General features: G+C 62.1%; 3 protein-coding genes across 4 annotated transcripts; 1 reads left to right on the top strand and 2 right to left on the bottom strand.

Moving 5' to 3' along the window:
- Positions 1-709: 709 nt before the first annotated feature.
- On the bottom strand, positions 710-13,852 carry HPS4 (HPS4 biogenesis of lysosomal organelles complex 3 subunit 2). Its single transcript, XM_084271979.1, has 13 exons — positions 13,825-13,852; positions 12,571-12,661; positions 11,403-11,546; positions 10,205-10,312; positions 9,704-9,820; positions 9,490-9,584; positions 8,433-8,505; positions 7,726-7,765; positions 7,451-7,547; positions 6,458-7,142; positions 3,165-3,297; positions 2,033-2,141; positions 710-961 (listed from the first exon to the last, which is right to left on the bottom strand). Exons 1-13 carry the CDS (start codon positions 13,848-13,850, stop codon positions 790-792), a joined length of 1,890 nt encoding a protein of 629 aa, XP_084128105.1. The 5' UTR covers positions 13,851-13,852; the 3' UTR covers positions 710-789.
- A 100-nt stretch (positions 13,853-13,952) lies between these two features.
- Positions 13,953-15,935, top strand: SRRD (SRR1 domain containing; the record flags this gene model as incomplete). The annotated part of the gene is made up of 7 exons (XM_084271853.1): positions 13,953-14,077; positions 14,161-14,201; positions 14,312-14,448; positions 14,525-14,623; positions 15,009-15,163; positions 15,354-15,399; positions 15,543-15,935. 7 exons carry the CDS (start codon positions 13,953-13,955, stop codon positions 15,759-15,761), a joined length of 822 nt encoding a protein of 273 aa, XP_084127979.1. The 3' UTR covers positions 15,762-15,935.
- Positions 15,936-16,699: 764 nt separating this feature from the next.
- TFIP11 (tuftelin interacting protein 11) lies at positions 16,700-26,400 on the bottom strand. 2 transcript variants are annotated; one of them, XM_084272091.1, is made up of 12 exons: positions 26,170-26,400; positions 25,168-25,312; positions 24,400-24,556; positions 23,809-23,936; positions 22,839-22,991; positions 21,571-22,080; positions 20,858-20,964; positions 20,459-20,627; positions 20,038-20,281; positions 18,844-18,986; positions 18,455-18,620; positions 16,700-17,109 (listed from the first exon to the last, which is right to left on the bottom strand). In XM_084272091.1, the coding sequence occupies exons 1-12, from the start codon at positions 26,355-26,357 to the stop codon at positions 16,754-16,756; spliced, it is 2,466 nt and encodes an 821-aa protein (XP_084128217.1). In that variant the 5' UTR covers positions 26,358-26,400; the 3' UTR covers positions 16,700-16,753. The 2 variants fall into 2 exon arrangements, with proteins under 2 accessions (XP_084128217.1, XP_084128218.1); XM_084272092.1 differs by having other exon boundaries at positions 25,168-25,276.
- Between the last annotated feature and the right edge of the window lie 83 nt (positions 26,401-26,483).

Here is a 26,483-nt window from a genome sequence, read left to right as displayed (position 1 = left end):
GAAACAGGGAGCATTGACACAGGGATCCCAGCACCCAGCACCCCCCTGTGCCCCCCAGCATCCCCAGAGAGGGGACCCATCCTCTGCCCGAGGTGCTGCAGGGGCTCCCCCAGCAGGGGCCCCGAGACAAATCCCACAGCAAGGTGAAGGAAGGTCCCCCCAAGCCCCACCATGGCCACAGCCACACCGGGGGACACCAGGGAAGGCAGCACCGTGCCACACATCACCCCTCAGGCACATGTAAAGGGGACCAGGGGCTCCCAGCACAGCTCCTGATAAAAGTCCTGAGAGCAGCTGCAGGAGGCCCAGGTTGGCAGCGCTGGTTCCAGTTGGCCTGTTAACCAAGGCAAGGCAGTACTTGGTGGCAGGGCACCACAGCCCAAGAGGTACAAATAAAGCCCAGCTCTGGCCAGGGCCTGGATCTCCAGGCAGCTGCAGGGGCTGGCTGGTGGCTCTGATGGGCAGCACCACCCCACAGCCCTGTGTCCACGCAGCTCAGAGCAGGAAGAGGTTTTACCTCAGGTTCAAGGCACAGCGGGGTCTCTGCCAGCAGCACAGCACCACTGCTGTACAGTCCCTGCGAGCACAGCACCCTGACAGGTGTTGTCTGGTCTTTGGCACATCCACCATCAATACCACCCTGTGCCAGCAGCAGGTGAGCCCCTTCCTCAGCACAGGGCAGGCTGGACCCCCGCCCCAGGCAGGGCACAGAGCAGCGTCCCCCTGCCACACATCCAGCTCGGAGAGCTGAGCCAGCTCCCAGCACGGGCTGCGACGCATCCCCTGGGCTCACAGCAGGTTCACCCCGTGCTTCAGCAGCTTCTGCTTGGCCTTGCTGGGCAGGCTGAAGGCGCTGTCCTGGGGGTTGGGGACGCCTGAGTTGCGGGCTGGAGCAGCCAGCTGCTGGAAGTAGGTCTCCTGGACGGGGCTGCGACAGGCGTACACGGCCGTGGAGGCGTTCCTGGGACAAGAGGCAGCGGTCAGGAGAGACCCCCACTCAGCTCCCCGGGCTGGGCACTGGGCTCCCAGCTCCTGTGAGGCACTTCAGGGTGTTTAGTGACACGTGGTGAGGCTCAGGGAACAGATGCTGCAGCCAGGAAGCTCAAGTCGCTGAGTTAACCCCAGCGCTGGGTGTTTACCTGCGGGAGGGGGTGGGGAGCAGAGCAAAGGACCCGTGTTCCTCCCTGCTGGAGGGAAGCAGCAACTGGTATGTTTGCTGACACCCTCCCGTGACAACCTGCAGTCAGAGGAAGCAGCTTCAGACGTCTTGTTACTCAGCCTGATCCACATATGGAGCTGCTTTTTTTGGGGCCAGAGGGAATACGCCAGCGTAGCCGGCGCGGGCTGCGAGGAGCCAGTCAAACCAGGGCTAAACAAGGAGCTCTCCAGCCCTGAAGCGTGTGATTCACGTTCCCTTGGCAGGCTGTGGCAGAGAAGGGAAACTGGGATTCCCAGAACCATCTTTATTCCATCCTGTGTTGGACAAACAAGGAGGGCTGGGCCAGCAGCATCTCTGAGCGCTCCCACCACAGGGCCGGGCAGGGCTGCGGCGCGGCGTGGGCATCAGCTCTGGCCATGCCAAGGGCTCTGAGTGCTGAGCCCATCCTGCCTGGCACACCATGGTGCAGTGTGCCACGCTCCTCACAGTGTTTCCAGCCCAGGCCGTGCAAGGAAACGAAATCCAGGCTGCCAATTCCGGGTGCTGCTGGCTCCCGGCCGAGACACAAATTTATTAGGGAGAGCTATATTTAAAACTGCTCCTTAGAACCTCACAGTGCCAGGAACTGGCAATATCCTGGTGTTACATCTCAATCCAACCTGGGGCACAGCTCAGCAGCGCCCTCCGAGCCCTCCTAGCCTGCCCAGAATGTTAAGGAGCTCCAGGGAACAAGGCAAAACGTGATGATGGGGTGGGACAGCCCTCAGCAGAGGGCTCCCTGTCTGCCCCTGGGTGCCAGGCAGCACCCCTGTGCTGGGGGGAGGGAGCTGTCAGCACCCCTGTGCTGGGGGAGGGAGCTGTCAGCAGCCTTACCTGACGATCACTTGGGAAGCAGCGGGAAGGCGGCTGAAGTCGGAGTGGATCAGCGCGGCGGCTCTCAGGAAGTGCCGGTCCAGGGGGCCAGGCGAGGGGGGCAGGTTGGCTGCAGGAGGGGTACAGGGTGTTAGGAGACCCCTCTGTATGGATGGTGTCCCACAGGAGGGGTACAGGGTGTTAGGAGACCCCTCTGTATGGATGGTGTCCCACAGGAGGGGTACAGGGTGTTAGGAGACCCCTCTGTATGGATGGTGTCCCACAGGAGGGGTACAGGGTGCTGGGAGCCCTCTCTGTATGGATGGTGTCCCACAGGAGGGGTACAGGGTGCTGGGAGCCCTCTCTGTATGGATGGTGTCCCACAGGAGGGGTACAGGGTGCTGGGACCCCGCTCTGTGCAGTGTCCCCACTCACCTGCACACCTCTCCCACAGACCAGCGACACCCTAAATCGTGGGGTGACACCCTACACCCCAGTGTGTCCCCAGTGACATCAGCCTGCACCACACTCAGGGGACACCCCCGTGCACCCTTCCCTGCAGGAACACAGGGCAGTGGGGTGCCAAGGGGGCCCGAGACTTGTGTGCCCCAGAATCACTGGGGGTCCCCTCCTTCCCTCAAGTGCTCCTGAGCTGGAGAGAGCTGGGATGCTGCCCATGGGGCTGCCAGAGAGGGGGAAACCTCAGGGGGAACTGGAGAGCTCCCAGGCAGTGGGAATGTTGATCCCAGGCACCGGGAGCCTTCCCAGCTCCTGCTTCCAGCCAGGAACAACTGACAAATGATCTGTCATCTGGGGGACAAAGGGCCACAGGCCAGGGATGGAGGAAGGGGGCGGGGGAAGGAGGGAGGGTTTGAAGAGGATCTCAAGTGCCACCCTCAGCTGTGGCCCCAGCAGAGCCCCAGGCAGCAGCGTCACCCCAGCGCAGGGTGGTGGCAGCCGCTCGTCTCCCCCTGACCTCTGGCTCCCCCCACACTGCACGACCCACAAGCCTTCCGTGGATTATAAACCCAGGAGAGGCAAAGCCTCCTCCTCAGCCCTCACAGCCAGGCTGGGGCCAGCAGCACCCCTGAGAAGCTGCCTGAAGCCCCGTGCCCCCTCTGCCCTCCCCGGAGCCCGGCAGGCGCAGGCTCACCCATGAGCGCGTGCTGAACGCTGTCGTAGTGAGCGAAGCTGTAGGTGGCCTTGGCTGAGGATGAGGAGTCTTTGGGCAGAGTCTCCCTGAGGTGAACCTCGAGCCCGTTGAGGGAAGCCAGGCTGCTGTGGTACTGCAGGCAGGGCAGAGAGGGACAGGGTCAGGGCAGAGAGGGGCAGGGGTCTGGGCAGAGAGGGGCAGGGGTCAGGCAGGGCACAGAGGGGCAGGGGTCAGGGCAGAGAGGGGCAGGGGTCCGGGCAGAGAGGGGCAGGGGTCCAGGCAGAGAGGGGCAGGGGTCAGGCAGGGCAGAGAGGGGCAGGGGTCAGGGCAGAGAGGGGCAGGGGTCCAGGCAGAGAGGGGCAGGGGTCCAGGCAGAGAGGGGCAGGGGTCAGGCAGGGCAGAGAGGGGCAGGGGTCAGGGCAGAGAGGGGCAGGGGTCTGGGCAGAGAGGGGCAGGGGTCCAGGCAGAGAGGGGCAGGGGTCAGGCAGGGCAGAGAGGGGCAGGGGTCAGGGCAGAGAGGGGCAGGGGTCTGGGCAGAGAGGGGCAGGGGTCAGGCAAGGCAGAGAGGGGCAGGGGTCAGGGCAGAGAGGGGCAGGGGTCAGGCAGGGCAGAGAGGGGCAGGGGTCAGGGCAGAGAGGGGCAGGGGTCTGGGCAGAGAGGGGCAGGGGTCAGGCAAGGCAGAGAGGGGCAGGGGTCAGGGCAGAGAGGGGCAGGGGTCAGGCAGGGCAGAGAGGGGCAGGGGTCAGGGCAGAGAGGGGCAGGGGTCAGGCAGGGCACAGAGGGGCAGGGGTCAGGGCAGAGAGGGGCAGGGGTCAGGGCAGAGCTGGGCAGGGGTCTGGGCACAGAGGGGCAGGGGTCTGGGCACAGAGGGGCAGGGGTCTGGGCAGAGCCTCCACTCTGGAAAGGGCTGGACCCTTCCAGGCTCCACAGCTGCTGCCCAGGACCACTGGGAAAGGCTGGGAAACCTGGGCACAGAGGGAAGGAAGCGAGTCTCACAGCGTACAGCAGGGACTCAGAGAAGGTCCCTGCAACCTGAAAATCAGCCATTAAACCTATTAACTACAGGAAAACACAAGTCTCCATTGATTGAGCACCAAACCTGGCTCCCCAGGGTCACTTTCAGCCCCTGCCATGACTTGCAGGCTCAGGAAGCAACGTCCCTGTGCTCACCAGCCCTCACCACCAGCCAGGGCACAGGGCAGGAGGCAGCTCTGCCTGCAGAGACTCCCCAGCACAGCCTCTGACAGGCACCCAGCCCCTGCACTGAGCTCCTGGCCAGCACCAGGCTCTCACTGGAGGGTGAGAAACCCCCAAACCCCCCCAAAAGAAAAGCCAAGGCAGCAGCCAGCACGGAGCAGCAGGTTCCCACAACCAGGTGCTCAGATGAAAGCTGAGCTGGACTTTCCACAGCCTGGCTGCCCTGGTCGTGCTGAGGCTCCCAGCCCAGGCTGGGAAGATTAACCCCATAGTCCTGCAGCCTGGCTGCTGCTTCGCTGTGCCACAGAGGCTCCAGCGCCGAGCAGCAGCCCCAGGCCTGCCCCTGACCCCTGGTTCCTGTGCAGTGACAGCCCTGCTGAGGGGCAGTGGGTGCTGCCCGTGGTGCTCAGCTGCACAAGCAGCGTGTTTCACCTTCTTTGGTGTCAGCAGGGGCCTCTGACCAGCTCTGACGTCCCCAGAGATGAGGGTCACTCCCAGTGTGCAGATAAACAAAGGAGCAGAGGAGCTGGTCACAGCTCAAAGGCACAGCCATGCCAGCAGCACAGAACAGCTCTGCCTGCTCCTGGGGTGGTGGGACGGGCAGCACAGCTCTCCCAGGAGACAACAGGCACCAGCACCCAGGGACAACAGGCACCAGCACCCAGGGACAACAGGCACCAGCACCCAGGGACAACGGGCACCAGCACCCAGAGACAACAGGCACCAGCACCCAGGGACAACGGGCACCAGCACCCAGAGGAAGGGTGCAGCCAGAGCCCAAGCTGGGGGAAGGCACAGTCCTGCCAGGATGAGATCCTGAGCCCGTGAGATGGAAGAGGACCACCACCCCTGGGCACAGCCCACCCCCCCCAGGCACAGCCCAGTCAGAGCTGCCACGGGCAGAAACCCAGAGCAGCTGAGGGCACCTGAGCAATGAGGATGAGTCGGGTCCTGCTGCATCCCCCTCTGTCCCTGCAGCCAGGGAAGATGGGGCCACAGTGGGGCTGCCCATTTGGAGAGAGCAGAGAGGGGACAGAGTGACGTGCCAGGGTGCTGCCAACAGCCATGGCTGCACCTCCCAGGCATGGCTGATTCTGCAGCCAGCCCTTCCTGGGCACCCCAGCCCTCCCTGGGCACCCCAGCCCTCCCCCAGGCACCCCAGCCCTTCCTGGCCACCCCAGCCCTTCCTGGCCACCCCAGCCCTCCCTGGCCACCCCAGCCCTTCCAGCTCTCAGGGGTCACAGCCTCAGCCTGCCAGGGCTGGGAAGCGAAGGGAGCAACCTTGAGGCTCTGCTAGCCTGGGAGCCAGCCTTCATCTGAGCTCCCCTCCACCTTCCAGTCTGACTGGTTACACAAACTGGGCGGTTCCTATGGCAACTGGCATTTCAGAGAGGCCTCTGCAGCCTTGACTCAGCTCCCTGGCAGGGAAGCAGAGGCCGGTGGCAGCTCTGCAGGCTGATGCTTCACCAGGAATCGCCGGGGCCGGCACGTCCCTCCTGCAGCCCCCTGAGCTGAACGTGCTGCCTGGCAGGGACGTCTGTGCACCAAGGCCTGATTCGGGGTTGCCCTGGTATGGTACCTTTGTGGAGCACCCAAATGGCACCCTTCCCTCTGCCCCCCAGAGCCAGGGGGGAGCTGGGGACACAGACAGACAGACAGACAGACCTCCATGCAGCAAGGAGCAGCTTCAGGGACCTGCTGCCAGACACACCTCGGGTGCTCCCGGTGCAGGTTACACCCTGAGCACACCCTGCTTCCCAAAAGGCACCACAACCCCCACGGGGCTTCCCAAGAAAGCCCAAGCCCAGCCCAGGCGCCGTCTGACGGGCTCCGCTCCAGCACGGCTCCGACTGACAACAACAGGCAAGAGGAGCCGCCTGTGAGACAAGGCTCTCACCTCTCTGAGGTGTGCCAACAGCCACCCACACAGCCTCAGGCACCCAGCTGAGCCCCAAGCCCAGCTCTGCCCACACAGGGAGGTGCAGAGGGGAGGGGGCACGGCGACCCTGCGCTCGCCCTGCGGCTGCGACCCCCGTCCCCACCCCCGAACAGCAGCAGCCAGAAGAGCTGGGCACAGAAGAGCTTCCCACACTCACCACGTCCTCAAGGGAGCTCTGGTCGTCCCGCAGCTGATCCTCAGCCAGGAGGGCCAGCACCAGCCCCCTGATGCAGTGGACGTAGAGGCTCATCCTGACCGGCGCGCACCGCGTGCCGGGCTGCGCACCGCCGCTCCCTGCGCACACACCGCCCCAGCCCACGGCCCCTTCCTCAGCCTGGGCTCCCGACTTCCTCCTGCTCAGCTGCTGGACAGGAGAGGAAGTGGCCGTGGGATGAGTCTGGAAGCCGCCTTGCTCAGCATCAGGGTCCAGAGGAGCTCTCCCCGCGCTCCAACTCGGCTGCTCCTGGGCGTAAGGGTTCGGAAAGGAAAAGCCTTCCAGGTACAGCCCTGGGGGCTGAGCAGCAGCACGGGGCGTGGAGGGGCTGGGAGGCTGCTCCGTGGAGGGGAAGGATGCTTTCTGACTGAGCTCTGGGCTGGTGCTGTCCAGGCTGCTCCGTTCTGCAGCTGGAGAACTCTCTGTGCTGGCTGCTGTGCTGGGGGGTCCCTTCCATGGGCCGGTGTTTGCTGTGCCCGATGGCACAGCCTCTCCTGCTGCAGCTCTGCCTGACGCCTGCTCAGGGGACTCCTGCCCAGAGGGGTTACCCAGGTCTTGCTCTTCAGAAGCAGCCTGGGAGCAGGGGGCATTCTTCTCTCCCTTGGGGCTTGCTGGGGACACAGATGACCTGTCGGGAGGCGACAGGTTGATTAAACGACTGAGGAGGATCTGTTAGGAGCTACCACACCCCCAGCAACACCATCCCCTCCTGGCAGTGTTCAACAGCTCATCTATTCTCTGCCACAAAGAGCATCTCCCCCAGGGAAGGGTGGGTAAGCCCTGGGCCCAGCTGGCTGCCCAGAGCATCACTCCCTCAGTCACCCGGCGTGTCACTCCTTGCACACCCGGCGTGTCACTCCCTGCACACCCAGCGCAAGGGCAGCACTGGGAGCTGAGAAACAGAAGGCCCCTCTCTGCACCAGGCTGATTCCCCACCTTGTCATCCACTGCACTGGGAAGTCCCGGAGCCCTGAGGCTTCCTCCTGCGTCAGGAACACCGGGATGACACACACCCCCTGCGGCAACGCAGGCTCTGCAAGAGCAACAGAGGTCTGAGCATTAAACCCACCTGCCCCAGCACAAAGAGCAGGAGCCAGGCTGGGCACAGTCCTGCACCCAGCCAGGGCTCTGACATGGACCCCAGAGAACCAGCCCCTGCTCCCACCGCAGAGATCGGCACCCCGAGGGCTCCCGTGGGGCTGGATGCTCACCAGGCTGCTGCTGCTGCTGCTCCTCCCCTCCAGGCTGGCTCTGGAAGAAAAGCCAAGGATCAGCTCTGAGCTGCGACTCATCCCTGCCCATCATGCTGCAGGGCATCTCCTGCAGCCTCCTCTGCCCCCCTGGCACCCCAGCAGGGCCTAGACCACCCCCTCCAGCTGTGACTGGTTTGCCATGCTGGGTGGTGACTGGTTCCTTGGGTTGCCCCTCGAAGTCAGCAGACTTCCCAAGAACCAAAACGCACCCAAAAGCAAGGGGACACTCCACAGCTGGCCATTTCTGCCTCCCCAAGGCACAGAACCTGGCTTCACTGGGGCAGAGCAGAGCAGAGCAGAGCCCACCTTTGTGTCTGCCTTTTTTGTAGGAAACCTTGAGCCAGGTAAGAAATCTCTCTTGACAGGTTCTAACAGCAATGGAAGTCGATTGCTTCGTCACTGCTGGGTGTTTATCCTGTGTAATTAGCACTACACACACAAACCTGGCTATCAAAGCATTACATAGGTGAGAACTCACCAAATCAGTAAGTTAAAGACTGAAAAAAGGCCAATTCCTCTTGCCTAAGTCTTGAAACCTCACTGAATTGTAACCAACAGCAGCTTTCAGCATCAGTTGTCCTTCCCAGTCACTGCACACTCAGACCTGCGTGACAAGGGCTCCCAGACCCCATCCTCTGCCCCAGGGTCCGTGTTTGGCAACATACCTGGCCTGGAGACTCATCCCCTTGGAGGAGAACTTTGGCAGTGAGAGGGGGTGGCAGCTGGGTGCTCACGATCCTGGAAGGACAAACCAGTGTGACCTGTGAGCAGAACATCGCTCCCTGGAGCTCAGCCACAGGCTTCCTGCCTGTCAGGACAGGCAGAGCCAGCAGCAGTGATCAACCAGAGAATCCCAGACTGGTCTGGGTTGGGAGGGACCCCAAGGATCACAGAGCTCCAACCCCCTGCCACAGGCAGGGACACCAACCTCCATGCCTGGAGCTACACAAGGTTGCCCAGGGCCCCATCCAACCTGGCCTTGAACACCCCAGGGATGGGGCACCCACCCCCTCTCTGGGCAGCCCCTTCCAGCCCCTCACCACTCTCTCTGCAAAGAACTTCCCCCCAATCTCTCCTGTCCACCTTCCCTCCTCCAGCTTCACTCCAGCCCCTTGTCCTGCCAGTCTCTGCCCTTTAACAAGCTGATTCCCCTCCTGTTCCTCTGCTCCCTTCAGGGACGGGGAGGCTGCAGTGAGGTCCCCCCACAGCCTTCTCTTCTCCAGGCTGAGCCAGCCCAGCTCCCTCAGCCTCTCTCCATAGGGGAGCTGCTCCAGCCCTCTGATCATCCCCATGGCTCCTCTGACCCCTCTCCAACAGCCCCACATCTTTCTTGATGCTCCAGACTTGCTCTGTACCCCAGTCCCAGCCACGGGGTGAAAGATGCAGACAGACAGACCAGCACTGCAGTGCCAGACTGCCAGGAGAACGCCAACAAGGAAGAACATTCACCCATCTTCCTTTTCCTCAGTGACTTGAGCTAAGAGCAGCTCAGCCTTCAGGTCCCCCTGCATCTCTAGACAACAAACTGCCCCTAAAGCCCAAACCCTGTGTCTCCTCGTGCTCCCCATTCTCCAGAACACACGCAGCCCTTTCTCCTCTCTGAAGTCCCCCAGCAGCAGGGCTTGCCCTGCCTGGAGCACCAGGCAGCAGCCCCAGGTGTGCATGCAGCCCATGACAGAGGCAAGGTGTGAGTAACCCTCCAGACAAAGCCTGGGTACTTACAAGCCTTTGTAGAGGATGCAGCCTGCCAAGACGTGTGGGGAGCGCTGGCAAGTCTGCAGGATGAGAGCTGCTTTCAGCAAGAGGAGGGGGTCCACCTGGAGAAGGAGAGGCAGGAGCAGTGAGGGGAGTCCTGGGAAACCCTCTGGCAGCAAGCAGAGCCCCAGCAGCGTGCCAGCAGCTCTAGAGCCAGGTGCTGCCCAGGACAGGCTCTGACCTTGGTTTTGTCCAGGTTCCAGAGGGAGTTGAAGATCCTGTGGAGGTCACTGGTGTTCCTCTGGAGGTGCTGGATGTACCGGTCCCACTGCTGGCTCAGCTCCTCCTGGGTCAGTGTCTGTGGGTGACAAACCCCCCTCAGCTGCACGGGACGGCTGGATGGGACCCACCTGCGCCCTGCAAGGGTCCAGCCTTGGGAGGAGAGGGGAGGATGCTGCTGGGAGGAAACTGCCTTGGACTCAGCAGCAAGTCCTGTCCCACACCCACGCTACCTCAGGGCAGGAAGGAGCACAGGCCAGCACCCCCCCCCCTGCTCCCAGTTCTTGGGTGTCCAAGCTTCCCCTCGGAAGCAGGGAGGGGGTGGGAGGGAACGTGCCAGCACCCCCGTGCCTGGGCACTGCTCAGCCAGCACAGTGTGCAAGGGAGGAGGAACCTCTCCTTCAGAGGCAGGAACCCCACCACTGCTGACCCCTGGCCAGCAGGCAGAGCCACCCCCAATTACCATGTAGGCGCGGCGCACGGGCCCGTGGTAGAAGGTGAAGAGGCTGGTGAGCTGCTCCAGGAGCCGCCGGCAGCTGAGGTCAGGGAGCTCAACAGCACAGCCCAGCACCTTCAACACAGAAACGTCACTGCCAGAGCCCAGGCACAGCAGCTGACAGCTCTCACCACGGTGCATCCCTGCTCAGGATGGGACCGGTTGGACCTGATGATCTTCAAAGGCCTCTCCCAACCTCGTGACTCTCTATCAAAGGCGTGGGGGGTGTCCTGTGGCAGGACAACCCCCCAGCCTCACAGGCCAGGTGACAGTTCAGGAACACCCCTGGGGAGCGCTGGGGGACAGGACAGACTGAGGAGAGCAGGGGTCTGGCATTTCAGACACGCTCCCTGCCCACGTTGGGTGACCTAGCTGGCTGCTCTCACAGCTGAGAACGCTCTTCTGAGACCAAGGACTTAGAAACACCCAAATCAACTCATTTACAGGGCTGTAGATGCTCCCTGTAGCTTTGGAGCTGCTAGGAGAAGGGGAAGTGCCAGGCCTTCTGCCTCAGGGAGAGCTCCAGGAGCCTGGGCAGCACAGCTGGCTCACAGCTGGTGTTGGGGAAGGTTTGGGGCACGGTGGGGGGGTTTGGGGCACTGCTGCCACAACTCAGCCACATGCTGATCTCTACACACTGAGCATCTGTGGGCACTGAGAGCGCTCTGCAGGGGGGAACACAGGGGTTACAGAACCACAAGGCTGGAAAAGACCTTTAAGGTCAGGTCCAACCACTCCCCTCCTAAGCTAAACCACATCCCCAAGTACCTCATCTTCCCTTTTTTGAAGCAGAAGGAGGAAAGGACAGGGTACTGAAGAGAGAGACTGAGGCCTTGTCATACACTGCAGCCCAGGGAATCCCATTTCCAGCCAGGGCTGGGATCCCAGGGGTACACAGAGGGACACAGAGCTCAACGCTTCACAGCCATCCCAGGCAGGCCTGGAGAACACCCACTGGGGGTGGGTACACGGACCAGGCACACGGAGCTTCCCACGGGCTGGTGACTGCCACAACACCCAGCTGGAGGCTGTGGCACACAGAGTCACCCTGCAGCGGGCAGCTGGGCATCACGGCTCCCAGCCCAGCACCCCCGGGGGCAGCCCAAAGCCCCCTGTGTGGGACAGAGCAGCTCGGACTGCGCCTGCCTCCAGACCCGCGGCTCACCCAGAGGAAGTCTCCATCCACTGCGACAGCGAACTTGAGCTTCCTGAGGCGGACGAGGGCTGGGACCGCTCCGGAGACGTCGGCCAGGCAGCGCACCACACCGGCCAGCTGCCCGCACAGCAGCTCCTGCTGCTCCGGCAGCGTCTGCAGGGACACGGGGACACAGGGATGCAGGGAGACGGGGAGAAGGGGACACGGGGACACAGGGACACGGGGACACAGGGAGACGGGGAGACGGGGAGACGGGGACACGGGGACACGGGGAGACAGGGACACGGGGAGACGGGGAGACGGGGAGACAGGGAGACGGGGAGACGGGGACACGGGGAGACGGGGACACGGGGACACGGGGACACGGGGAGACGGGGAGACGGGGAGACAGGGACACGGGGAGACAGGGAGACAGGGACACAGGGAGACAGGGACACAGGGAGACAGGGACACAGGGAGACGGGGACACAGGGAGACGGGGACACAGGGAGACGGGGACACAGGGAGACGGGGACACAGGGAGACGGGGACACAGGGAGACGGGGACACAGGGAGACGGGGACACAGGGAGACAGGGACACGGGGACACAGGGAGACAGGGACACAGGGAGACAGGGACACAGGGAGACAGGGACACAGGGAGACAGGGACACAGGGAGACAGGGACACGGGGACACGGGGAGACAGGGACACAGGGACGCAGGGACGCAGGGACGCAGGGAGACAGGGAGACAGGGCTGGGCTCAGCCTGTCAGAAAGCCTTGGGGTGGGGAGGGGAAGGTCACCACTGCACTCATGTAAAAACAGAGACCCACTTGAATTTCAGCACAGTTATAAATCTAATGTGGCAGCACAGGGGGGGTGTGGAGGAGAAGGGGAGCAGACTGCTCCTCCCAGGCAGGAGAAGCGCCTGGAGCCCAGGCAGGGAGCTGGCATCCCTTCTGTGTACTCACTCACACTGTGGGGACAGGCCCTGGCTGCCTGAGCAGGAGCACAGCACCCCAGCAGCACAGCCAGCCCCTCAGCCCTGCACCCCACACAGCTCTGCCTGGTTCTCACTGCCTGAGTGCCCTTAAAATCGTGTGACCCCAGCAAGGGCTGACCCAGCCAGCCCTGGCCACACCCCCCCCAGAGGTACCAGCTCCCAACAGATGCTCCTGTGCAGGTACCACATTACCTGAGAGGGGTAAAAGTAGCAGATCCCAGCGCTTGTGGGGTCTCCTTCCTCCTTCACCTTGGAGCCATCGTACAGGAAGAAGTAATTCCACCTGAGACAGTGAGACATGGGCAGAGAGCACTGCAGGTCTGAGAGCCTTACAGCTCTCCCTCCCTCTGGCTTCTGCTGGAAAGCGACACAACAGTGGCTGGGGGTGATGGGGAGGGGGTGGCTCTGGCACAGTCACACCCAGCTCAGCCACACCAGCAGCTCTGAAAGGCGTCCAGAGTGTGGGATGTGACCGACTTCATGGGCTTAAGGGGGGTTCTGCAGCTCAGCAGCGAAGAGGTGGGAAGGAGCCACGGGGTGGGGAGAGCCTGTCCTGGGCTGAGCACGCAGCACAGCTACTGACACACAACAGCCACGTCCTGCCAGCTCCCACCACCCAGCCCAGCTGCCAGCACCAGCCTCGGGCAGCAGAGACACTCAGACAGGAAACCCCCTGGGGTCTATCACTGACTCACAGAGCTGCAGGGGTGGGAAGGGACCCCCAGAGCCCATGGGGTCCAACCCCCTGCCCAAGCAGGGTCCCTAGGACAGGGCACACAGGTCGGTGTCCAGACGGGGCTGGAATCTCTCCAGAGAAGGAGACTCCACACCCCCTGGGCAGCCTGTCCCAGGGCTCCCTCACCCTCACTGGGAAGAAGTTCTTCCCCACACTGGGGGGGAACTCCCTGTGCTCCAGCTTGAGCCCATCACCCCTTGTCCTGTCCCCACAGACACTGAGCAGAGGCTGCCCATGGCCCCTGTGTCCCACCCTTCAGCTCTTGATCCCCAGTGATCAGATCCCCTCTCAGGCTCTTCTCTCCAGGCTGAACAGCCCCAGCTCCCTCAGCCTTTCCTCCCAGGGGAGATGCTCCAGGCCCTTCAGCATCTCTGTCCCTCCTCTGGACTCTCTCCAGGAGATCCCTGGCTGTTTGATCCCAGGGAGCCCAGCACTGGACACAACACTCCAGTGGGGCCTGAGCAGGGCAGAGCAGAGGGGGAGGATCCCCTCCTGTCACCTGCTGCCCACACTCCTCCTGATGCCCCCAGGGTCCCCTTGGCTCTCCCAGCCCCCGGACCCCCCCCGCCGCCCCCAGACCCTCCCCGCCCCGCCCCCCCCCCCGCGGGGTCCCGTCCAGGGGAAGGGCCGGAGCGCGGCCCCGGAGCGCCCCCCGCCCCGGGAGCCCCTGGGGATGGGGATGGGGAGGGGGGTGGTGTGAGGGGTCTCACCACGGGGCCGCCCCGGGCCGGGCCATGGGGTCGGTGCCGGCGCCTCGCGCTCCCCGCCGCCGCTTCCGGGAGGAGCCGCCGCCGCCGCCGGTCCCGTGACAGCGGCACGTGACCCGGCCGCGCAGCGCATGGCGGAGGCGGCGGGCGGGTGGCGAGCGGCCGGCGGGCGGCGGCGGCGGGGCCGGGGCCGGGCGGAGGCGGAGGGGGAGGCGGCGGCGGGCGGCGCGGTGCTGCGGCGGCTGCGGGAGGCGCGGTGAGGCCCCGGCCCCCCTTTCCCCTTCCCCAGCCCCTTCCCGGAGCCGCCGGGCCCCGCTGACGCCGCGCGTGTCCCCGCAGGGCCGATCTGCTGAGCTCCGGGTTCTGGGCGGCGAGCGCCGGTGCGTGCGGGGAGCGGGGGTGCGGGGGGGGGGGGTAGAGCGGGCGGCCCGGCCCGGCCCGGCCCAGCCCAGCCCAGCCCCGCCGCCTAACGCCGCTCTCCGCCCCGCAGCAGCCGTGCGGGCCCCGCTGGGAAGCGGCGCCGAGCCCCCCGCCCGCTGCGTCTGCCTGGGGCTGGGCCGGTTCGGCGGCTGCCCCGCTGCCCGCGCGCAGCTGGCCTTCCTGCTGCTGCTGCTGGAGGAGCTGCGGGTAAGGGCGAGCCGCGCACGGGGCGGGGGGGTCGTGGCGCCGGGACCCCCGCCCACCGCCGCGCCTCTGCCCGCAGGTGCCGCCCGGATGCTGCTCGCTGTACGACCCGGCCTTCTCCGGCCCGGAGCTGGCGGCGCTGGAGGCGCTGGGGCTGCGGCTGCTCCCGGAGAACGAGGTGAGCGGGGACCCCCCCGAGCCCTCTCCCGGGGGAGCAAGCGGACCCCCGCGGGATGCGGGGACCCCCCGACCCCCTCCCGGGGGAGCGACCAGACCCCCGCGGGATGATGGGACCCCCCCGATCCCCCTCCCGGGGGAGCGACCGGACCCCCGCGGGATGCGGGGACCCCCCGAGCCCCCTCCCGGGGCAGTGACCGGACCCCCGCGGGATGATGGGACCCCCCGATCCCCTCCCGGGGCAGCGACCGGACCCCCGCGGGATGCCGGGACCCCCCCGATCCCCCTCCCGGGGGAGCGACCGGCAGCCGGGCCGGCGCGGGATGCGGGGAGGGGGTGCGGGGGGAGCGGGTAACGCCGTAACGGGGCCGCGGGTCCCTGCCCAGGAGGGGAAGCACGGCCTGGAGGGCTCGGCCACGCTGTTCTACATGGTGCACTGCGGGAAGGCGCTGTACAACAACCTGCTCTGGAGGAACTGGGCCCCGGGGGCTCTGGCCAGAATGGTCATCATCGGGAACAGCTTTAGGGGCATGGAGGAGAGGTGGGTACCACCCCCAGCGCTCCCCCATCCTTCCTCAGCTCCCTGGTCCAGGAGTCCTGGATTTCACTCCCCGGCAGCTTCCAGCCCCCTTTGCAGCCATCAGCCACCCCCGACCTTTTCCAGCCCCAAACCTGCCTGGAAGAGGTGGGGGAGCGGCCAGGCTCAGGCTGGGGCCCTTGTGTTACTCCAGGCTGCTGTCACGAATTCTGGAGAGAGATTACTCCTACATAGCGAAGGTATGAGCCCTGCTCCCCAGCAGTGCTGGTGGGCGCTGACAAAGCCCCTTGGGCACGGAAAGGAAGCACAGTTGGGAAGAAGAGGGGGGTTCTTAAAGCTCATCCTCACCCTGTCTACCTCTGTCCCCCCAAATGCTCCTCAGGTGTTGAAAGGGACAGAGGAAGTGGCTCTCCCTGCACACCCGCGGTACCTGGACACCTTCAACGACACCTCTGTGCACTGGTTTCCCTTGCCAAAGCTGAAGGAGCTCTCCCCTGAGGTCTGGGACTGCCTGGAGGAGCCCACGTACCAGGAGTGTGAGGACTTGGAGATCATCAGAAGGGAGGACAGAGCCCAGGGGTGCAGCCCCACCGCGTCCTGACCGCTCTCTGTGGCCAGGGGGGGCCGGGGGCTGCTTCTCCTCCCTGGCAGCTCTTGCACAGGGATGTAAAGCTCCAGTGCTGACACTGGGCTGTGCTCTGCCCAAAGCAGCAGCACCCCAGCGCTGAGCCTCAGGGGACTCTTTTGTATCTGTTGAATAAACGGTAACACCACTCAGGCGTAGCACTGAGCCAAACCCTGCCCCTGGAGACACCCCTGCTGCCAGCCAAGGGTTGTTACTGCCCTGCCCTCCCCTTCCAGGGACACTCCGAAGCCTGTGTGTGCTGCAGGCAGCTTGAAGCAGCAGCAGGGGCAGGTACTTGAGAGGGGGCTGCAGCCAAAGGTACCCAGTCCCAAATTCCAGCTTCCCCATCCCTCCCCAGCAGCAGGGGCTGTGCTCTGCAGTGCTACTGAAGCCAGTTCCTGAGCTGGTTCCCTGTAGAGCTGCTGAGCCCCCTGCCCTAGGGCACACAAGCAGCGGGAGTTCCCTTCCCTCCCCTCTCCCTGAGCTGCCACAGTCCTGCAGCACACATTCTGTGAATTTGCTGGAAAATAAACCCCCCTTCCAGCAGTGGCAGGGCAGAGAGGGCTCTCAGAGCAGCTGAGGGCCCAGGGGCTGGTGGGATGGGTCCTGGCTTCACAGGGGGGAGAGGAGCCCCTGCATGAGGGATAAACTGATGCCAGAGCAGTGCAGGTGTCGTGGGGGAGCTGTGGGAGCTCACGCTGGAGACCTTCAGGGCTCAGCTAGACCCCTCACTCAGCTGCTCCTGGAGCAGAGATCACCTCCCTGCTGCTGAAGCCACTGCAGGCAGCAATTCCACAGGTGCCTGAGCCGCTTGTTCCTCCCCTAGCACAGAGCTCGTGTGTCACCTCACCTCTTGCCACTGCCCCAACAGCTCTTATTCCAAACCCCCGTCCCCCAGCTCCAGCTGCAGCCCAGGTACAGAGGTGTGAGTCCTTTATTGCCAGGCAGTCACGCCCAGCCCCAGGGCCTCACTTGGCCATGTCGATGAGGCTCTGGAGCGAGGTGGGCACCCAGGTCTTCTCCCCCTGCACGAACACAACGCCCCTGTCGATGTAGATGACGATCCTGCCGAAGGTGTAGAGCTGCTTCCCCTCGTGCCGCTTCCCGATCACCGGCATGAAGACGATGTTGTGCTCCTCGGCCTTGGTCTGGATCAGGTCCTTGAAGTTCATGGGCACGGCGCTGGCGGCGGCGCCGATGCCGCGCTGGGCCATGTTCTCCGCCTCCCGCCGCTCCTGCATGGCCTCGTACTGGAAGTCCTTCCTGCGCTCCGTGTGGGTGAGGTAGGCGATGTTCTCCCGAGCCCCTGGCTGCATGTACCCGCCTGTGTGCAGAGAGGGAGCCTGCTCAGCACAGGGTGCCAGCCCGGGCCCAGCGCAGGGGCTGGGGGGACGCTCCAGCACACACAGTCACAGCATCACAGGGGTGGGAAGGGACCCCCAGAGCCCATCGTGTCCAACCCCCCTGCCAGAGCAGCTTCCCAGCTCATATAGCACAGGTCGGTGTCCAGATGGGGCTGGGATCTCTCCAGAGAAGGAGACTCCACACCCCCTGGGCAGCCTGTCCCAGGGCTCCCTCACCCTCACTGGGGAAAAGTTCTTCCCCAGATTGGTGCTGAACTTCCTATACACACACAAAGTCATCAACACCACCCCAAACCACAAAGTCATCAACACCACCCCAAACCCTCCTTTATGCTCATTAAGTTTCACACAACACAGACTGATGAGGTGAACCTGAGGAGTGCAACGGGATTTGGGACAATCCCAAAGTGCATCTGAGCACATGCAGGATGCTGCACTGCTCCTGGAGGAGGCAAAACACCAACAACAAACAGCAAAATAATGCTCCTCAAAGCCAAACCCAGCCTGTGGCCTCCACACACTGCTGCTGCTGGGTCACTAACAGCAGCCCCTGGGAAAGCAGGCCCGGGCTGGAGCTGCAGGGAGCAGCACAGCATCACAGCGCTCTCCAGATCAGCCCCCTTCACTCTGGCTGCACGGCTGCCACGCCAGAAACTTCCCAACAGCTGAATTCCCTCTGCACAACACTTGCCTGCACTTGGATCTGTTCACCACAGGAACAAACCTGACACTCAGAATGGGCCTCCAGGAACCCTCCACGTTTCTGACACAGATTTGCCATCGAGCAGGCCAGAGGAACGCACAGGAGGAGACTTCCAATGCTGCTCCCATGGGCATGGCCATCTCTATTGCATGGTTTAATTCCCAGAGAATCCCTAACAATTTCTTTGGGGTCACAGGGAGAGTCACACTGAAGGAAAGGGCACAAGGGAGAAGAGCCAGTATCTCACCATAGAGAAAAAAACCCAACAAGTGATAGACTGGAAAGTAGGTGTCCTTGAAGGCTGGTCCCTCACTGCCTGACAAAACACCCTGTCAGCAGGCCAGGCTGAGGAGAATCAGCTCAAGGGCACAGCCTCCCAGTCACCAAAACTCTCCTCCTGCCTCAGTGAAGCACAGACATTAGGGAGCACCTTCCAGGTGTTACTCATGGGCACACTGAATGCCACTGCTCGTGGGAGCTGCCACGACGTGGATCAGCAGGGCCCTGCCTAACCCCAGGCTCAGCAGAGCCAGCACTGTACTGCTGTGATGGTGAGAGCAGCCCCTGCCCCCAGCCACCAGCCCCTGCCCCCAGCCACCTACCAACGCTGGAGGACACAGCCCGGTTCATGATGTCAAGAGCTTCGTTGAACTTGTCTTTGATGGAGGGATGTGCCAAGACTTGGTCTGAGAACATGGACTTCCAGCCCAGGTACCACTTGGTGATCTCCTCGTAGTTGGGGCTGTTGCTGAGCCAGGAGCACAGCACCTGCACGACAGGGTGAAGACCAGCTGCAGTGGGACTGCAGCACGTAGGGAACAGCCCTTGTTATCACTTCACTTGTGCAGTGATGAGCTTCCAGGAGGAGAAAGGACCCTGACCGTGTTAAGAACCAGCCTGTTCTGATGGACACAGAGCTACTAGCACAAGTCACCCCAGGAGGTGGTTAAACCCTTTCAACCCACCCAGGCAGCTCCACAGAGCTTCTCACCTGCAGCCACTTGGGGAAGAAGTGTTTCTCCAGCAGCCCCACCAGACTGGAGACAGAAATCATCCCCTCCCAGTCTATCACCCAGTAGAAGGCGTCCATGTGCTGCTGGTGAGGGTTGATGATGAGTTCGTTCAAACACATCCCTGGGAAGAGGGGGAGAACAGTCAGAAAACAACTGGACTCACAGTTTCATCAGTGCCCTGCCCTATTTCACTGGCCACAGGCATCACCTGAGGAGTGCCTGTACCACCCACTGCCCTCAGGGGGACACTGGGGGTCTTTAAACCACTCAGCTGGTCCCTGCCACCAAACAGCACCCTTCCATTTCCAGCAAGGACCATCTGCTGCCAGACAGCAGAAACTCAAAGTGCTGGACTGGTTTCCAGACTAAAGACCTTTCAGCCAGTTCACATGGCTAAAGGGTGAGCTCCAGATCCTCAGACTGTACAGCTCAGTACCACTGACACCCCTCAGATACCCCTGGATTGTGCAGCTCAGTACCACTGACACCCCTCAGATACCCCTGGACTGTACAGCTCAGTACCACTGACACCCCTCAGATACCCCTGGATTGTGCAGCTCAGTACCACTGACACCCCTCAGATACCCCTGGACTGTACAGCTCAGTACCACTGACACCCCTCAGATACCCCTGGATTGTGCAGCTCAGTACCACTGACACCCCTCAGATACCCCTGGACTGTACAGCTCAGTACCACTGACACCCCTCAGATACCCCTGGATTGTGCAGCTCAGTACCACTGACACCCCTCAGATACCCCTGGACTGTACAGCTCAGTACTACTGACACCCCTCAGATACCCCTGGATTGTACAGCTCAGTACCACTGACACCCCTCAGATAATTCTGGATTGTGCAGCTCAGTACCACTGACACCCCTCAGATACCCCTGGATTGTGCAGCTCAGTACCACTGACACCCCTCAGATACTCCTTTCATCTGAAGAACAGAGGAATCAGATAGTTCAGAAAAGACAGCACTGAGAAAAGCAGAGCTCTTCCCTGTACTTTCTAAGGTGTCTGCCCTCAAAAGGATCCCTGGTGGCACTGATGGAAACACAGGCACAAGCTTGGGCTGAGCTTACTAATACCCTCAATGGAACACTGGCAACCCTGCCAGCACGTGTCCTTCCTGGGCGTCAGGGGGAGTTCAGCGCTCTCTGGCTCGTCTCACCTAGCTTGGGCACGATGTTCTTGACCATGAAGGCCTCCCAGGACCCAGGTGTGAACACATCCTTCCAGGGCTGGAGGATCAGTTTGGCAGAGGAGTCGCTGGGGTGCCACTTCTGCAGGGCGTTGGCCAGCTTGTTTCGGATGGGGGAGTAGAGCGGCTCCAAGCGCGCCTGCATCAGGGGCAGCCAGGGGTGGATCCAGGAGTGGATGGGGACTGTGTCTGTCAAAGGATTCCAGCTTTCCACCTGGAGGTGGGACAGAGAAGGGATTAAAGTCTTTAAAGTCAGTCTGCCCAGCAGCAGGCAGTCTCACTGGGTGCAAAACCAGCCGTGAGGCGGTGCCCCGACTCCGAAACATGGGGGCAAGTTCTGGTGACTGACCCCCAAACAGGGTGTGGATTCGTGGTCTCTCCCCCACCTCACCTCCTTCTGCAGCTTGGGGAAGATGAGCTGATCCAGAATGTTGTCCAGTATCCAGACAGGAATGACGTTTACCCAGCTGTCCAGGAAATCCACCATGGATCCACAGTTCCGCGGCTGCCACTGCGCCACGATGTTCCTGACATACGGCATCCAGATTTCCCACATCAGCCTGGAAAAGCAACCAAACCAGCCCCAGTGAGGCTCAGAGCCACGGCCCTGGGCCTAAACACACCAAATGGCAGCTGCTATTTAAAAGCTACTTCTTTTCATACAGCTGGATTTTAAACAGACACATCAAGAGAACCATCTGGAAAGCACGTTGTGCCTGTTCTGTCCCAGCCCTGAGGAAGCAGCTCTTGAAGATGCTGCTGCACAAAGTCCAACTGGTTTGCTCTTTACCTGTGAAAAGCATCTGTTGAGAGGTCCTGCCCGCTGTGTGACAGCAGGTCATCGTTTTCCAGCAGGCTCTTCCACTTGGCGATGATCTCTGTGCCGTAGGTGCAGTCCTGAAGTGATAAAGGAGCCTTTCCATTAATTACCCTTCCATTAATTGCAGCAAAGAGCAGGCCAATGGCATGCTTGGCTTCCAAGCGCTCCAGAGGCAAGCTAGGAGCTTGCAGCTGGGGCTAGTGAAGCCCCAAAGGAGGAGAATCCCACTTCGTGGGCTGAAGGTGCCTCTGGAGGGGAAAGTGGGTGGTCTGAGCTTTTTCAGGCACAGAGAGGTGTTGCCCATCGCAGCCAAAAGGGCAGTGAGGGCAGACAGCACACACCTCAGCCACTCCTGCTACAGAGCAAGGGCCAGACACCAGGCTTCACCTGCTCCTCCTCCCCAGCACCCTGAAAGGGGCTGATTTTCAGCTCCTGAGCTGTCAGCCACTTGGCAGAACAGCCCCAGTGAACATCTGAGTGTGGCTGCAGAGCATGTGTCTCTTTCTGCACAGGTTTACTTCACTGTGAGTCTTCTCCAGACCCTTCCCCTCCCCTGCCAGGCTTCCCCTCTCCCCCTTCCTCTCCAGACTGGCAGGAATTTGGGACAAGGGGCGGGTGTCGAGGTAATAACGGGGAGTTCAGCTTCCCAACTTGAACAGCAGGTAAATCGAACTGTTACACACCTTGAGGGGATCCCAGTTCTTGAAGTGATCTTTCATGAGGGGATAGACTATTGCCACAGCCAGGTCCACCCTGTCAGACATCCTGTACTCCTCGTAGTACTTGTCCTGCAGCGTCTCAAAGATCTTTGCACACTCATCCAAGGTCAAGGGGTGTTCACAGCTGGGCTGCATCCGCCTCTCGCACTCCTCCACCATCTCCAGCACCTTGCTGAGGTTGCTGATGGCCCTCTCCTCGTGGGAGAGGACCTCAGAGACCTTCTGGATCTCGTGGGTGAGGTTGACAACCATGTCCCGCTCGTACTGCAGCTGCCGGTCGCTCTGGATGATCTCCTGCTCCGTGATGTCGATCAGCAGCTGCAGGTTGTGCTCCAGCTCGGGCAAGGCGAAGCCCTGCGGCTTGGAGTCCTTGCCCAGGGGCTGCTGGGGGCTGTCATCTGGGATGTTGTGCTTGTGGCTGATCTGACTGTAGCTGTAATAAACCTTCTGCTCCCGGCCTGTCATGTCTATAACCTTCCAATGGACAAGGACAGGTGCGTCTCAGGAAGAGCTGGGTCTTGTGTTTGGAGGAGGAGGAGGAAATCCCTGACCCCAGACTGAATGCTCAGAGATCTCTAAGTACCTGAGTTACCCCACTGGGATTCTCCCTGAGGCGACTGGGGACTGCCTCCCAAAGGGGTCTGCTCCAGGCACAGAGAGCCAGAGTGAGTGAGGAACAATTCAGAGCCAGAGCTGGGCTCAGTCTTCCCATTTCACTGAGTAATTCTACAAGCAGTCAGGCTACAGGCTGCATGCTGTGCATTAGAGCAGGGAAGTCCTGGCTACTTTTACATACAAGACATGTTAACTTTACATGAATGATTTTACCAAGCACATAAGTCCCTTACTACCCCTGGTAGGGAGAAGGAGGTTCAAGCTCTGTGCCTGGCTGCACAACCCCAGTGAGGACAGCTCTGCTGTCAGAAGTGGACAAGTGTCTTACTGATCACAAATGTGAAACAGATGAGCTTGATCTGCAGCCTCCCCCACACACCTTCGAGCTGATCTGCATTTCCCCAAGGCCAAAGAAGTTGCTTGAAACCAAACCCACTGTGCTGGGTGACACAGGGGTGTATGACATGGCTGAGCAAGCAGTCTGAGGCCTTGCTTTTCATGAGGCTGCAGACAGGCAGCTCCAGGAACTACAGTTACCGATGGCTAAAAATCCCCCACCCTGCCAAAGCAGACAAACCACTCCCCAGAGCTGCCTCCTCCTGGGTTATCAGCCTTACCTTGACCTGAGACAGCTCCTTCTGAGGGGCTGAGAGCTGCTTGCTGATCCTCCCCTTGGCTTTCAGTTCTTCCACCGTCTTATAGCTGTACTTGGGCTTTTTCTTGCCTCCATTAGGATCCTTCCTCCACTGGCTGAGCTCTTTTTGGAACTCCTAAAGCAAGCCAAAGAGGACTGGTGGCTGCTGCTGTCACCCCCCCCGTTTGCCTCTGACACCCACTGCGTGGCAAAGCTCGGCACTGAGCCGGCTCCGGGGCCGGCCGGCGCCCCACGCACGCGCCACACGAGCTGGGTGTCTCCCACACTCCATTCCTTAGGCAGAAGACAGAGACTCTTTACCTGGGGACACTGCTTGAAGGGGGGTTCTGGCAAGGCTACTGGGATAAACTGAGCCAGAACCACCAACAAGAACGTCACAGGGACAAGGAAAAGGTATCTGAACAGAATTAACAGGCTACATCGAATCAGAGAATGGCAGGGGCTGGGAGGGACCCCAAGGGTCCCAGAGCTTCAACCCCCTGCCATAGGCAGGGACACCAACCTCCAGGCCTGGAGCTACACAAGGTTGCCCAGGGCCCCAGCCAACCTGGCCCTAAACACCCCCAGGGATGGGGCACCCACCCCCTCTCTGGGCAGCCCCTTCCAGCCCCTCACCACTCTCTCTGCAAAGAACTTCCCCCCAATCTCTCCTCTCACCCTTCCCTCCTCCAGCTTCACTCCATCCCCCTTGTCCTGCCAGTCTCTGCCCTTTAACAAGCTGATTCCCCTCCTGTTCCTGGGGTCCCTTCAGGGACTGGCAAGGCTGCAATGAGGTCCCCCCAACCTTCTCTTCCCCAGGCTGGACATCTACCATCTTCCACTGCTCCTCTGAAACGAGCCCCCCAGTTCCCTCTGACACAGCAGCTGCCCCCAGAACTGGATTCTGCACACACACAACAGGGAAAGAGATGCACCAGGAGCCACAGGAATACCTCCTCAGCCTCCTCTTCCGAGTCCACAACGGGGAAGTCCTGCAGGGACTGGCTGGTCCTCTCCGAGCCGTAGGCGCCCACAGCGCCTTTGCCCTTCCTCTGTTTGGCCTCGATGGGGTTGATGATGCCTGGGGGAGAGAGGAGACAGTGCTTCAGATCCAGGCTGGGACTCTGTGATTCCTTCCCCAGAGCACCCCCAGGTACCACAGCAGCACGAGCAGCCAGCCCAGCACCTGTGACATTTCTCAGGGGCCACAAAAGCCCAGCACACCCCTCAGGACCCAAAGCAGAGTGTTATTCACAGCTGCTTTTCACTGGGGTTTTTTAATTCTATCACATAACCCAACATCTCCTTTTCCCTAAGCAGACCACCCTGGGAATTCCTCTGCTTTTCCCTTTCTCTTTTTCTCTTGCCAAATGACAAGAGCACAGATTGGCCTCTGGCAGTTTAAACACAACTGAATCTCACCAGGAGTGCCCAGGGTGCTTGTAAGAAGCAGGCACGAGCTGCACAGCCCCTGGAGTTCTTTCAGGAGCCCCATCTCCTCTCTGGATGGCCAGACACAAGCAGGCAGACACACAACCCAGTACCTTGAGCGTTCTTCCCGAGGCCTCTTCCCGGCACGTAGCCCATCTTCTGGAGAAGCTTCTGCCCAATTCCCTTGGTGTGCCTCTCCCAGCTGCCAAAATCCACAAAAGACTTCGTGCCCCCTACAAAGCCCTTCTGGCTGGGCTTGAAATTCCCCCCCTGTTGAAACAAGAAGCACAGGAGAGCCCCCAGAACCAGAGGGCACCGCAGTGACCGCGCTCTGCACAGCTCCTCTGCCCAGGAGGGCTCTGCCCAGGAGGGACTCAGCCCTCCCCACGCTGCACAGCTCACTGTGCTGCAGCTTCTGTGGGCACAGAACCTACCTGACACCTCAGGGGGCTCCTGAAATCGCCCAGGAGGAAAAGGAAAGCCCTGACAAGCCCAGACTGACACACTGCCAGCTACTCAGTGCTACCACCGGCTGTAACTAACACTGACTCCCAGCCCTGTGCCTGGGGGTCTGATTATAAACCTCACAACGTGCCCAGCTCTGTCATCCTGCTCTGTGGCACGAAGAGAACAACCCTCAGACCTGCAGTTACCCCCAGACAAGCAGCAAGCCAGGGGAGCTCCTTGATTTTAACGGGTTAGCTGAGGGTAAGGAAGCTGGAAGGGCCTCCAAGGGCTGGAGATCCCCAGGACGCAGCAGACACAGCAGGATGGTCACACCAGCCCCGGAAAACATCCGTGTTGCTTGGTGCTCCGGGTGCAATTCCTCGTCCCTCCCGCAGCGCCCCTCCCCGCTCCCGCAGCGCTCCCAGCAAACTCACTGTCTTTAACTTCTTGGGCACGAACTCTTTGGGGGCTTCTTCGGGCTTCTCGTCCTCCTCCGAATCCTCCTCCGACGCGTCCTCGGCCGCCGCCTTCTTCAGCCCGGCGCTGATGAAGTTGACGGGGGCCGAGTAATCCCGGGAGCTGCCGGGGAAGGGGGCGGGTCAGCGCGTCCCGCCCCCGCGGCCCCGGCGCTCCGGCCTCCCTGGGGCTGGGGGGGGTGGGGCTGAGAATCATAGAATCGTAGGGGTTGGAAGGGACCTCGAGAGATCATCGGGTCCAACCCCCCTGCCAAAGCAGCTCCCTAGGACAGATCACTCAGATAGGCGTCCAGACGGGGCTGGAATCTCTCCAGAGATGGAGACTCCACCACCTCCCTGGGCAGCCTGTCCCAGGGCTCCCTCACCCTCACTGGGAAGAAGTTCTTCCCCACATTGGGGGGAACTCCCTGTGCTCCAACTTGAGCCCATTGCCCCTTGTCCTGTCCCCACAGACACTGAAAAGGGGCTGGCTGATTCCCCCTGCATCCCCTGCTTCAGATAATTATAAACTTTAATTAGGTCCCCCCTTAGTCTTCTTCTCTGCAGGCTGAACATCCCCAGCTCCCTCAGCCTTTCCTCCCAGGGGAGATGCTCCAGGCCCTTCAGCATCTCTGTCCCTCCTCTGGACTCTCTCCAGGAGATCCCTGGCTGGTTGATCCCAGGGAGCCCAGCACTGGACACAACACTCCAGGCAGGGCCTGGCCAGGGCAGAGCAGAGCGGGAGGATCCCCTCCTATGCCCTGCTGCCCACACTCCTCCTGATGCCCCCAGGATCCCAAAGAAGCCGCCGGCGTCGCAGTACCGGCTGTCGGGCCGGGGCTGCGGGACGCGCTGGTACAGGAGGGGGGGGGGCTCCGGCCATCCCGGGGCCGCCCCCCCCCCCCGGCCCAGGCCCCGGGGGAGCCCCGCGAATGGGGGCGGGGGGTGCGGGGGGCCCGGCCCGGCCCGGCCCGGCCGTACCGCTTGCCGCCGAAGCTGGGCCGCTCCTCGTCCGAGTCGCGCTCGGCCCACACGCCGTAGGTCGCCTCCTCCTTGGTCTGCCGGTGGCGCTGCCGGTGCGGGTTGAACTCGTTCTGCAGGTCCCAGTCCGACACCTCGAAGCTCTCCATCTCCACCCCGTCCTCCCCGTACAGGTGCGACATCGACATGGCGGCGGCCCCTCTACCGCTACCGGCGGCCCCGGTACAGGCCCCGGTACAGGCCCCGCTTCCTCCTCCCCCCTCCGGCCCCTTCCGGTGACGCGCCCAGCGCGCCGCGCCCGCAACCACAGAGAC

Source organism: Gallinula chloropus (genome assembly GCF_964237585.1).
Source record: "Gallinula chloropus genome assembly, chromosome: 17".
NCBI lineage: Eukaryota > Metazoa > Chordata > Aves > Gruiformes > Rallidae > Gallinula > Gallinula chloropus.
This window is presented reverse-complemented; position numbering and strand designations above follow the sequence as displayed.